Raw genomic sequence first — 13,546 nt, forward strand, 5'->3', positions numbered from 1 at the left:
TTTTTTTTTATTCAGTGGCAGAAACAAACTGCCATACACTCTTAAAAATAAAGGTTCCAAAAGGTTGTTTTTTTTGCAGTGATTCCATATATATAGTCCAGTTCAGTTGTTATATTTATGGACAAATCAATCACAGATCTTTCCTGGAATGAACAGGGTTAGTTTCTCAGCTCGGTATCAGTTTCGATTAGAGACAACATCCATTCAGATCAATGGTTTTGGTTCGAAAACTCATGATGAGATCTCTACTACTTTCTTTAAATGTCTGAAAGGAAAATAAATGTTCTGAGAAGGTTTGAAGCTATGTAAACAGTATATACAGTATATATAATTTTCTTTTTTTACCTGTGAGAAGTATAGTCATTTTGTGTGGATGATCAAAGTAACCCATATTTGTGCTCAAGTTTATTGCACTTCATAAATGACTGTGTTATCTGGTTCCCAACAGAGGTTTTGTTCTGCATAATGTGATGGGAAGTCCGGATCATTTTACTGACTCTCTTGTTCGATCACGTTCATCAAAATGAACGAATCTTTTTTCAAGTCGTTTCTTTCATTAAGTGCTTTAAATCATTATTATGCAGTCAAAAATAATTTACAGGGAACAAAATACTTTACCATCCAAGTCTTTTGTTCATTTGTCACTTGACAGACCCATCACTAATGTAGCCATGAGGAAACACCATATAACGCTTGATGGACTGCAGTTTGAGACCATCACCGCAACCACTAATGGCATCACTAAAGCTGCACCCGAGGGCCATTAACTGGGAACGCTTGCTGTCCGAAAGTGCCAATCTCACAGTCAGGAACACAACAAGTTCCTTAACTGGGTATGTCATTCATATGCATATAAAAAAGTGCTATTATGTACCAAAAATCATATTCACACAGTTCTCCACCTCTTACATTAAGTGTAGCTGGTGGACCAAGAACATTTTAAATACGTAGTTTTTCCTTAGGTTTGATCCCAAGTCATTTGGCTAATGGTGCTATCAAGACCTTGAAGGCATTAAGAATTGAAAGCAACCGCATAACAAATCATAGCATTATGGCAGTGAGTTGTGCATTGGTATGAATCACTCACACTCCTTTTTGAAAAGCCTTTCTGAAATTATTGAAGTCATCCATACACTCTTAAAAAATAAAGCTTCCAAAAGTGGGTTTTCACAGTGGTGTCCTGCTCCTGAGGGCCAATGTCCGTGAGAGTTTAGCTTCAGTCCTAATCAAACACACTGAACCAGCTCATCCAGGTCTTCAGGATCACTAGAAACTTCCAGGCAAGTGTGTTGAGGCCGGTTGAAGCTTTACTCTGACGGACGCTGCAGGATTGGACCACGAGCTATAGAAGAACAATTTTTGATTCCCCAAAGAACCTTTCAGTTAACAGTTCTGAAAATAACTACTTTATTATTTTTTAAAGTTTAAATTCTAAAGAATCTTTTGTGGAATGGAAAGATTCCATGGATGTTAAAGATTCCTCATGGAACCATTGATGCCAGTAAAGAACCTTTATTTTTAAGAGTATATTTATTTTTAAGATCCTTTTCAGCAAGGATCAGGACTAACTCTACTTGTGCTGGGTATGTGCCATTACAAGCGGATTATTGCACAAAACATGTTAATACATGACAAAGAACACGTACACAGACATTATCCTACGATATTTACGTTCTCTATAATTAAGTGTTCAAGCCAAATGCACACCTAAAGTCAAATTGCACTAAACACTGCTTAAAGTGTTTGCTTAATGATTATAATGAGTATTTATTCCTTGGGAACGTTGCCAGAGAGATGATACGTGACATCATGTTTTTCTAAGCATTCTTGCCCTCATAGTGACGTGGGGAGTGAATGTTTATTCTCCGTGTGAATAGTTTTTCTTTTCGTCTCCTCTCAGAGTAAAACAAACTCTGCATTTTGATAGGATTGTTTTGAAATCAAAAGCTGACCAAACAAGTGTCTGGCATAAATCATAACTTGCTGTCAATAGACAGAAGGGCAGCACACAGCAGGCTGGTCATGTGACTCTTTTGAGGTAGAATAACACTGTTGTGTCGATGGCTTCGCTGAAATAACTCAACATTAGCATAACAGGCGGACTGAGCTGTAATGAGCGTTTAGCATCCATTAGCTGGCTGTTCTCAAGTTCTGATAACTCTACTGACCTAAGGAAATGGCAAATCTTTCTCATGACGTGTTTGTGATTGTGTGTTTTTCTTAATTGTACTGCTATGTCATGAGGAGCTTTCCAAATTGCATACTTATAATAATTGCTAAAAGTATATAGTACTTCACTGCCAATGGGAAAGTAGATACTTTTGAAAATGTTAGACAGTATTGTGCATCATTCATCATCATTAATGACATCTGTGTAAAATTGGCCATTAAACCATTCTTATGTAAATAGGCACATTCAATGAGATAATTTACATGGTTACGTCTAGAGACGAGTTTCTGAAAGTTGATTGGTTGAATTCTATAGCTGTCAGTGATTTATAAAGTGTATTCCACTTTCGGTTGTATCTTAACATCTTCAGCGAGTTTCAAGACTGATCAGTAAAGGGTTATGGACATTAGTTTATTAGCTAAAAAAAAGCCTGCTCAGTTGTACACTTAAAAAAAAAAGTAGTATGCTACAGAGCACACAGAGTCTGAGAGCACACTGAATATTCTGAGTCATTAATTAGATTACAAAGGACCTATTATGCTTTTTTCCCACATTTTCATCTTTCTTTAGTTGCTGTTTGAGAATACAAAAACTCTGCAAAGCTACAAAGACCCTCCGGCGGGAGTTCTTCTCTATAGCAGTGCCACTGTTTCTGAACACTCCATGAAACACCTCCATTGTAGTCTTGAGTTTTCTTCCGAGAACAAACACGTCACAATATTCCTCATTTAAATAATTCCCGCCCAAGGCTTACGCAGAATAAAGCGGCGGGGCCTGGTTGAGTTAGTTAGTAGTGTGTTGAAACTCTCTGTTATGGGAATGAGTTTAACATTTTCCAAACACGCTTGAAGCAGTTGACCAATCACAACACACTGGTTTAGCTGACCAATCAGAGCACATTGAGCTTTTCAGAAGGAGGGGCTTCATAGAGACATGAACTAAACAGAGCGTTACTGACAGACTGCGAAGAGAGGAGCCGAACAATGTAAAATATGTGGAAAATAATGTGTTTTTTAACATTGAAGAAAGAAAACCTTTTCTAGTAGAGCCCAAAAACAAAATCAGGTCTTTGTAAAAGGGCATAATATGTTCTAAATTAAGTAAACAATGCAAAATAATCTAATTTATTTCCATTTGATAGGATGCCACTAGCATGCAACATGAGGTGGTGATTTCTGAAAACGTGTTGCATTAATGTGCAGTAAACTTCCATTCTGAACAAGGCAAAGTGTTCATGCAAACACTGTATGTATGTTTACTCTGTTGATTCAATCCTAACTTCTTCAGCTGGATGATTGTTTCATGGAGGAAAATGAAGAACAGCAAGACGTGACCATCCTTTTTCAATTCTGTCTCTTTCTCTGATTCTCACTAGCTGTCCTATTGTATTTGCTAAATGTGGCAGGCCTGTAAGACAGCCATAAAAACAATGTAAATCTGGCTTGGACAGGCGATGGGGAAGCGTGTGAAAGACTGTATAGTCCATCTTTTATTTCACACTCCTAAACCTGTGGCCTGTCCCCTCCTTTCCCCGCTTCCCTCTCATTGCGATCCAAACTGTCACCTTTTATGGGAGTGTGTGATGGCTTCACTGTGTATGAGTGAGAAAGAGAGAGAGAATCGGGGCTAAAAGGGAAAGAAAAGCCGTGATCGAAGGCCCCATTCACAGAGGAACCTCTCTCTTTCTTTAACAGCCTTATTAGCTGGCTCGTTCGGAGTGAATGGGAATGCTTCTTTTATGAGGAAGGGGGGAAAACAGGAGGCTCGGGTGTAGAGCGGAGAAGGAACGGCATATTGGCCATAGTTCCCTCCTCCTCTCCTAATCCTGCTCTCCTCCACAACTCTTTAGTTTTCTCCTTCGAATCAGTGAAAAGGGCCTGTCCAATGGAGAAGACAGTTTGGAAGGGGAGTGTGGAGTGCGGCAAGGGCCCCTCAGTCTGTGACATTTCGGGGTCATTGATTAGGGAGCCTCCCCGTGTGAGCGCTGGGAGACTGAGGGCTCCATGGGGGAGCTGCATGAGGGAGTCTATCAGGCAGAGCTAGTAATGCTGGGAAAATAACAGGCTCCGTATGCAACAGTATGAAGGATGTGTAGTGCATCTTACAGAGATTAAAGGAAATTATTTACTTAATCCTTTTTTCAAGTCATTACACTACGGAGCCCCTAAAGGGACAAGGTGAAGGAAAGAAATATGAGATTGAGGAAAAATGAGTTGTCAATGCTTTTGCGTTTTCTCGCTAATGTTTTGCATTCCCTCGAGAAACTTTGCATTCGCTCGCAAAGTGCTCAAAAAGCATTGACTTATTATTTTTTCCTCCCATCTCCTTTTTTCCCACCAACATATCCCTTTAGGGGCTCCGTATATTAGACAGAAATGAAAAGGAAATGAAATAATAATTATAGCATGATAAATAGCTGATTGATTGGTAGTTTTGTGTGAGATTAGAAAATAGCTTTTATTGACAGTTTTCTGCTGGTCTGAAGCTCTGAGATCTGCAATTTACGAAAAACATGAAGGCGAGTAAATAATGAAAGAATTTGCCATCTAAATTGCATCTCACTGTCTTTTTTTATAGAGTTTTTATAGCAGAAACCATGAAAAAAAATCAGAAACAGTTTCTGTAAATTAATACCATGATGTTGCGTAAAACAAAAAGAAGAAAAATGACTGCCTTATATTATTATTATTATTTAAAGTTCAAGCTGAGGTGTTTTAGATAATTTATATTTAGAGGCTTTTAGACTTTCTTCAGAAAATGCAAGAATATTTAGTAATGGCCAAAGGTTTGGAATAATTTAGTTTTTTTTAAATGTTTTTTTAAACATAACCAAGGCTGCATTTATTTGATCAGAATACAGTAAAAAGAGAAATATTGTGAAATATTATTACAATTTCAAATAACTCTTTCCTATCTGAATATATTTTAAAATGTAATTTATTCCTGTGATGCAAAGCTGAAATTTTAGCATCATTACTCCAGTCTTCAGTGTCACATGGTCCTTCAGAAATCATTCTAATATGCTGTATATAATATATTTCAGATAGGCCTAATATTTGAATATTTTGATCATGTAAATACACCCTCGGTCAGCATAAAATACTCCTTTAATAAACATTAAATGTATTTATTCCAAACCTTTGAGCAGTAGTGTAGTTTTTAGCTTGGATCACATTGTTTGCCATACACACAAATCCCTTTATCTCTGTTTTATTAGATTTTTCAGAAGTGGGAAATCTTCAAATATCAACTCAATACAGTACCTTGTTGTTATTAAAAGGCAAAGCATATAAACAAATATTGTATATCACAATGCACTTTATAAGCATTTACTGATATTCTTTGTATGATAGAATGTTTAAAAATCTTAAATACATGAAATAGTGTCATGATGTATGCAATTTAAATGGCCCTGGGGTCTCCGAGACCCCAAAAGGGTTAATAATCCGACAGATCAGCCACTAGGTGGCGCAGTTGCAGTGAATGAATGGCATTCTGCACTAGAGCTCGTGTAGGGAGTGAGACTGGGAGACCCCCAGTTCCGGACAAACTTTAGAGGATTGCGCAGAACTGGTCGAGCTGCTCGGAGGGAGCCCGAGCTCTGAGGTCTGTCTGTGATTGGAGGAGAAAGACCAAATCCAAAAACTATCAGCCAGGAAACGAGGAAACGTCTCGAGTTTCAGGGGGGAGTGACATTTCTTCAGGGGGTTGGAAAGAGAGAGAGAGAGAGAGAGAAAAAAATCTCTGTAAACCTGACAAAGCGTCTGAGAACAGCCAGTATCCTCAGAGACTGCGCTCATGTCACTGGATGTGTATTTTGGGATGGATGTTTTATTCTGTGTTTGTTGCGGTGTTGCATCTCTTGTAGCTGAAGCACGAGCCCTTTGGTGAAGCAACAACAACTTGGTTTACGGACGAAAAAAAGTTCTGCTGGGACGCGTAATTTTTTTCTCCCCTCTGGAAGGATTTACACAAACACTCAAGGATACTATCGGTGGCTCGCTGTTGGCATGCGATCCTGTTTTTGGTGCGCTGCTGGATTTTGGGAATAGGGAATAGTTTTGGTCGCATTCCGGTCTGGATTCGGCCCATGAGCTCCCTGTTTATATGCGGATCCTGAACTTCACTATCCGCTCCTTCTCTGTAAGTTACTTTTGTATTTTCCGTTGTGTTTCATTTTATTGCGGCTTTACCTCTGTTTAGTTATTGTGGCATTCCCCATTAAAATACTGAAATCTTAACTATTAAATGTCCTAATTATATATTAAATTAAATGTACACATATGTGCATATTATATGGGCTATGTTGACTCCACCGAAAACGTCATAACTTTCATGTCAACTATTTTTTTTAATGATCAGCAGTGGCCTTGTCAGACTTTTGTCAGAAGGTTATCAAAATGTTTCACTTAGTGCAACAAAGTGCACTAGTTTTTGTTTTTTAAAGATAAAATAAACTTGCAAAATGTTAAATTATGAATCTGTGCATATTATTATTATGTAACATCAGATATTTCCTTTGATGTATGAGACAATTGCCATTTAAAAATGTAGGTGTAGCCTAAATGAAAGATGCAAGCCAACGCTAATGTAATATGTGATATGAAATCATAAAAAGTTAATGTTCATACCAGTCGGTTGTCTATTGTTTTGGGTGTTATATCAACGTTTTTGTATATTGCATAAATTAAAAAATCCACCCAAAATCACCAATTAGATTAGCAGTTCCTCCTCCTAATTAAGTGTCATGATCAAAATGAGGATTTTAATGCATTCATAACACACTGTAATAATTTGTAATTAGAACGTGCACATACATTTGGGATAGTTCAATCCATTAGAATTCAGATAGATTCGAATTCGATTTTTTAGGAAAACACAAGTCTGTCTGCTTTGCAATATGTGGATATAAGATCTTGTAAAAAAAAGAAAAGAAAAAAAAGAAACATATTTACATAATATTTTGCCATGAAAACTGGGTTTTGGATTTCCTTACAATAGTCTATTATTGATAAACTAAACAAATAATCTCTGTGTTGAAATAAACTAGAATGTTATTTGTAAAAATCTAGCAATAATTAACTCTAATCATAATGTGAATACTAATTAAGTGTTGATCTAATGATAAAAATTCTGTCCATTCACAAAGTGAACTAGTTAGTCTTCCGTGATAAAATCATGATAAACAAATTGGGGTTGAGCTTTGTAATGGGCCTCAATAAAGAACGAATAGGTTCAAATAACAATTAAAATGTAATCAAACGACAGTAGGCTACACCTAGTTCCAGTCAGTGGAACATCAGTGTTTGTCTGGTCATTGGCAGTAAATCATTTCTGTGTACTGATTTGAATGTGAATAGGATTCTAATGAGCTGCTTCAGATTGCGTTTGCACTCGTTATATGCCGCGGACACCAATGTATTTGCGAGAAAAGTTGTCTGAAGGTGACGTCATGTATTGCATTGGGAAATATTTTCCAAAATCATGCTCATGCACAGAACCCGGGAGGCGCTGGCGGTGATATGCTCATCGTGCCTATCCAGCATAAGCAAAAATGCGCCTCAGGCTCTCTTGAGTGCATTCATTTTCAAACCTATTATATTGATTACATCGCACGATTAGAAATGAGGAACAACTCAGTGCTTTAAATCCGAGCTCGTGTCACAGCATCAAACCCTGCATTGCTCACCTCTCACCGTAAAAACTCGAGCATAATACTGCAGAGGAACACACCATCCGTCAATCATCTCACAAGCATTAAAGTTTTCTAGAAATGCGCGCGCACGATCACAGAACAGATCAATAGCGCATTTACGCGCCAGATCTGCAGAGTGTGACGTGTGCGTGTTCACTGCGATTCCCGCGGGTTTAGTTCACTGGTCTTGTTTTGAATGTTTGAAATCAGATTTTTGCTTGTGCAAATGAGTTCTAAACTGCCAATAAAGTCGTTTCCTTCAGAATAAGACTGAAATGCAAGTCTTGTGCAGAGATAGATAGATAGATAGATAGATAGATAGATAGATAGTAGATAAAAGTGTCTACCAAATGCTTAAATGATTATAAATTAAATTATGAAAATATATGCATTGTTTGTTTTGCTGGAATATACTCCTGATAAAATAAATTATGCTGTATATTCTTTATCAGAATCAGAAAGAGCTTTATTTCCAAGTATGCTTACACATACAAGGAATTTGTCTTTGCTTCCAGTGCACAGACAGAGTGACATCGACAAGACAAATAATACAAATAAAATAAGTGATAAAAAATAAATATAGGCTATAAAAATGCTCAATATACAAATTAGACAAAAGGCGATATGTATGTACAGGTATGTGCAATGCAATATATATATATATGTAAAAGATATGGTATGCTAAATAAATATGAGTATAAATAGTGTTCTGTTGCACATGTTTATTGCCCAGCATTTAATTGTCCATGAGGTAGATGACCTGCGGAATGAAACCTTTCTTGAACCTGCTGTATAATGCTCAGTGCTCTGTAGTTTCGACCAGACGGCAACAGTTCTTGCAGAGTGAGAATGTTATGAAGTATTATAAAGTTGACAAAAGTTGCAGGTAGCTCTTGAGGCAGTGGCCGATGAAAGTGTTTGTGGGGTGTAGTGTGTAGGTGTCAGACTAACACATCAGAGCTTTGGTATGTCTGTGGCAAGGCTCGTTTAACAGCATTTTGACACATGGGCCTTTAGTGTCTATAACTGTCTTCTCCATAAACATAGACCTACGCACTTTCTATAAGATATAGGAGTGTTTCAGAATCAACTGATAAGATATTTAGGGTCTATGCTGTGGATTTAGGGAAGTAACCTGCTGGAGGTTTTATTGGATGTGGGATATCAAACAATGGTTTTCTAACAGTTTTGCCCTCATCTTCTCTTTTTCTCTTTGGGAACCACCTAAACTGTTACTGTCTTCTCTACTGCCCTCCTCAGCTCAGGTGATTGGTGAGGATTCCAGTGAGTGACCGACCGTACAGCCTGCAGTTCATGGTTGGGTGGAGCACATCAGATGGGATCCGTGTCCAGGGGGAGGCCGAGGAGGGGGGGATGGGGAGACACACTCTCTGCTGACGGGATGTCCTCCCGGGGGTGGCTTCTGGGTGCGCTCCTACTTTTGACCCTGGCAACGGCGTCTGTGGCAAGGCCATCGGTTGAGACAACGATTGAACCTGAAGGTAAGGAATATGAGTGACGGACAACATGTAGAAGACAATGATCATTCCCAGCAGGGGAAATCTCAATACTTCATTGGTGACAAGAAAACAGATGCTGCTTAATCGCTATAAAAACAATCACCTTCTCCTACACAGCTGCACCTATGTGTGAAAATATTTTGTTTTTATTGGGGGAAGTATTGGGAAAATTAGGAATTTGGGTGAAACAAAACTTACAGAGAGGAATTTCTTCTGGTAATAGGTAGGATTCCTTATTGCTTTATAGATCATTAGCTAGTGCAGATTTATGGGATTTAGCTTTTCATAAACGGTTGTGTTCAGCCCTTCAAGACAGCCAGGAAAGTTCTGAGGAGGTGCTGGTTTGCAGTGAAGTGTGGTTTGGAGGTTTTATGAGTTGCTGTATGCAAACCCTAGGAAGTACTTCTTTTGCATGGAGCACATCTTTGAAACTCTGATAATTATGTGGAGAAAGTGGTTTAAGCATATATCTGGCATCTTTGAACTGCGAACCCTGAGGTTTTATAATGCATGGAATTATGTTTCGTATGGTATATATTCACAACAGCTCTTTCCAAAGAGTCGATTTAAGGATTTTTGTGGTTCCAATCGTAACGTGTCTTTTCCTTTCTCCGCCCATATTTTCTCTTTCTCCATCTGTCTGAGTTTAGTGTTGTTCAGAGTTGAGGACCACACACATACCTGCTAGCTAGCTTGGCATGCAGATGCAAACCAACCCGTATTAGTTTGTTTGGGAAGAAAATAAACCGTACTTGCTTTCAAATTTGAACTACAATGAAACAAGAGATTCACTCTTTTTGGAGGTTTCCTGACTTCCTTTTAAAGGGATGTGGTTTGTAATCATCTTCATTCCTAAATCAGAGTACAAACAGTGATTTTATTTGGTTCTTTGGCACTTTCTGACACAGTGGCGTGTCTCACACCAATTTTGCCACATTGCCATTAGTAGTTGTGATTATTGATGTGATTGTTCTGTTTTTGTTGTTATGGCCCAAGTGGCCTGTTAAGATTAAGGCAGCAGGTAATGGGAACTGTTGTGTTGGATAAGTCTGCTTTTGTTCTTCTAGCTTTAATCACTATGTTAATTAAAGAGTTGTCAAACACAATCACTCGAAGTAACCACCCCACCCCCCAACTAACACTGTCCAGATACCCTTTGACCTCAGGCTTAAAAGAGGTCTTCATACATGCCCAAAATAGGGTTAAAGGGAAAGTTCATCCTAAAATAAAATCCTGTCTTTATTTACTCACCCTCATCTCATCATGGTGTTGTACCAGCAGCATTGAAAACTGCTGCTGTAACACCTGTTCCTAAGAAGCATGATGCAGATTTGGATAACTTTTTTAGAATTTTTTTAGAAAATTTCATAGTACTGAGACGGCCTTGGTCATGGTCACCAGTTATCTGTTAATAGCCTAAGTTTCTGGTTCTCTTTCTATTCTTATCCTTCTTGATCTTAGTGCCGCTTTTGATACTGTCAATCACAATCTTTTACTCAATCGTCTGGAAACTGTCTTCGGTGTTTCTGAGTCTGTTTTAACGTGGTTTAGATCTTACCTCTCTGATCGTCAACAGTTTGTCTGTATGAGTGGTTTCAGGTCCGTCCGAATGGGTTTCCCTCAAGGTACAATTTTGGACCCCTTACTTTTTAGCATTGACATATTTCCACTCGGATTGCTTCTAAGATAACTTGGGCTTAATTATCACTTTTATGCAGACGACACTCAGATTTAATTTCACTCTAAGCCTGGTCAAAATTTGAATGTTCCTTTTTTAATATATTGTATTTCTGAGATAATAACATGGATTTCCCAAAATATTTTGTGTCTTAATAGTGATAAGACTGAGGTCTTGCTCATTGGCACCTCTCATCAGCTTCATAAAGCTGGCTCACTGATTTTAAACATAGATGGCTCTGATTTTAAATTAAAAACTTAGAAATTATATTTGATTTTAGTCTGTCCTTTGACTCTCATGTGCAATACACTGTTAAGAACTCCTTTTTTTATCTCAGAAACATTGCAAGACTCCACTGTTATCCCTCTCTGTGACTGAAAGGCTTATTTTTCCCGCATTGACAACTGCAATGCACTTCTTGCTGGGGTTCCTAAAACAACACTTAACAAACTGCAATGTGTACAAAATTCTGCTGCTTGGAATCTGACTGGAGTCAGGAAAAATTAGCATATTACACCGATTTTAAAGTCTTTGCACCGGCTCCCGGTCAGGTTCTGAGTTGATTTTAAAATCCTTATGCTCACATACTGTACAAGGCACTGCATAATCTGGCCCCTCAGTATCTGTCTGCACTTTATACACACCCAAACATCATTGCGCTCCTCACAAGCTGGTCTATTGGCAGTCCCATATACTCGGTTGCGTACTGTAGGGGACAGGGCTTTTTCATCCTACGCTCCTAGGCTTTTGAATGCACTCTCTCCAAATATCAGAGATGCACAGACTTAAAGTATTTTTAAATCTCATTTAAAAACTATTTTTTCTAGGTTAGCTATTACCTGACTTTTTTTTTCTCCTGTGTGTGTTGTATTTTAATTCGTTTGTTCTACCATGTAAAGCGCCTTGAGAAGCTGCTTTAAAGGCGCTATATAAAAATAAACGGATCATTATTATTATTATATCATTACAAACACGTATGCCTTTCTGTCTGCTTGGAATACAAAGCAAGATATATTCAGACTCAATGGAAGCATATTGTTATCAATGGCTTTTGAGGCCATTATTGGACCTAAAAGAGCAAAAAAGAACCAAAGGTAGCTCACGCAACTATATTTTAAGTCTTTTTTATATGGATTTGTGTGAGAAACTAGAAACAGTGTCATTAGGAATTTAAATTGTTATTCAATGAAGATATAATGATGAAATGGGATATTGCAAAGGAGTTGAATGGACTACTTTTATGTTGCTTTTTATCCTTGAAACCCTTTTTATTCTTCCGTTGTGTGGAAAAGAGCAGCTTGGAAATGCTTTAAAATATCTTGCTGTCAAGTCAAATTTTTGGATGGACTGTCCCTTTAAGAGTAAAGCCTCGCTTAACATCTTAAATACAAAAGAATTCTGTTGCACAAGATTGCATTGCATTGTTCTGTCAGTTATCTTTTGTCCTAAGTCAGATGCTTAACATTTCATCTAGCACTGAGTGCTCTATGTTGTGGAACTTTGTACTTTTCTCTCCTATCATATGATGGAAGATTATTGGAGTTCATGTGACGGAGGATTAAGTGGCTCAAGTGGAGTCATGTGATGAGGATAGGCTCGGAGGTTTTGGTGAAAGGTGGAGAGTGCTAGCCACACCAGTTTCTTGTTGTACAGATGCGACTCAAGTAGTTGAGCGCTTACGGGCGTTGTGCTAAACATGCTGTTTTTTTTGTTTTTTTTTACCAAAGAACAGTATATGTATCAATTCGACAAAAAAAGCCTGCCATTAAATCCCCACTCCTGGAGGGAAACTACAACAGCCCCCACTTGATGCATGCAAAGCCCACCAAGGGCTTGGTTCTGTTTCTGGGAGGGGTAATTGTTTAAGATAGCATATTAGTTAAGAATTCCTACAGAGTTTCACATGAGCTAGTTTTTCTGTTAAGGGAGAGTTATATGATAGAAATATTATATTACCTTCCTGAATCAGCAGTGTTGCTTACTTAGTTTTATTTGGAACAGGCGTTGCTTCTCTTTAGACGTGATAAAGGCTGGGAGAGAGGTTGAAATCTTCTGAGTGGTTGGAAAACAACACGTTGTGAAAGTGTGGGAAAGCAAACTTGGATCAAATGTAATTTGACAGGGCTTAGAGCACAATAGAGTTGAAGATCTTCGCCCTTTATTCTCTCATTCCCTGCCGCCCCATAAGGTTTGTGGTTGGAACCAGAGGTATGGCCAAGATGGCCCAATGGTGGAAAATGTGGAAGCGCACACGCTTGGTTCGGATCATTGTTATTTGGATTGTGTGATTTATTTATTGTCATTGGAGTGGTTTTGCTGGTGTTTAGTGTGCGTGTGTGCCCTGTTGGTTTGGACAGAATTAGACACAGTCAAACGGGGCTTTGATGATGTTTCAAACATTGGCTGGAGATCCAAGCGTATCTTTCTTGCCATCACTCTTTTTCTGGAATCGGAATCGTCCCTATTTCCTTGCTCCCTGAGTT

General features: G+C 38.3%; 1 protein-coding gene across 15 annotated transcripts in view; it reads left to right on the forward strand.

Moving 5' to 3' along the window:
- Positions 1–5,725: 5,725 nt before the first annotated feature.
- fgfr2 (fibroblast growth factor receptor 2) overlaps positions 5,726–13,546 on the forward strand; it is a 51,416-nt gene continuing 43,595 nt past the window's right edge. For 6 of the 15 annotated variants that reach the window (XM_077217442.1, XM_077217444.1, XM_077217446.1 and 3 more), the window contains exons 1-2: positions 5,728–6,313; positions 9,126–9,367. In XM_077217442.1, the coding sequence (XP_077073557.1) occupies positions 9,202–9,367 (166 nt within the window). In that variant the 5' untranslated portion in view covers positions 5,728–6,313; positions 9,126–9,201. Of the gene's footprint in view, positions 6,314–9,125; positions 9,368–13,546 lie in introns of all 15 variants that reach the window. The other 9 variants (XM_077217438.1, XM_077217440.1, XM_077217441.1 and 6 more) reach the window with 3 other exon arrangements.

The sequence above is a fragment of the Siphateles boraxobius genome, unplaced genomic scaffold, assembly GCF_051911475.1.
Source record: "Siphateles boraxobius isolate OS27281-9 unplaced genomic scaffold, OSU_SipBor_1 73, whole genome shotgun sequence".
Taxonomy (NCBI): domain Eukaryota; kingdom Metazoa; phylum Chordata; class Actinopteri; order Cypriniformes; family Leuciscidae; genus Siphateles; species Siphateles boraxobius.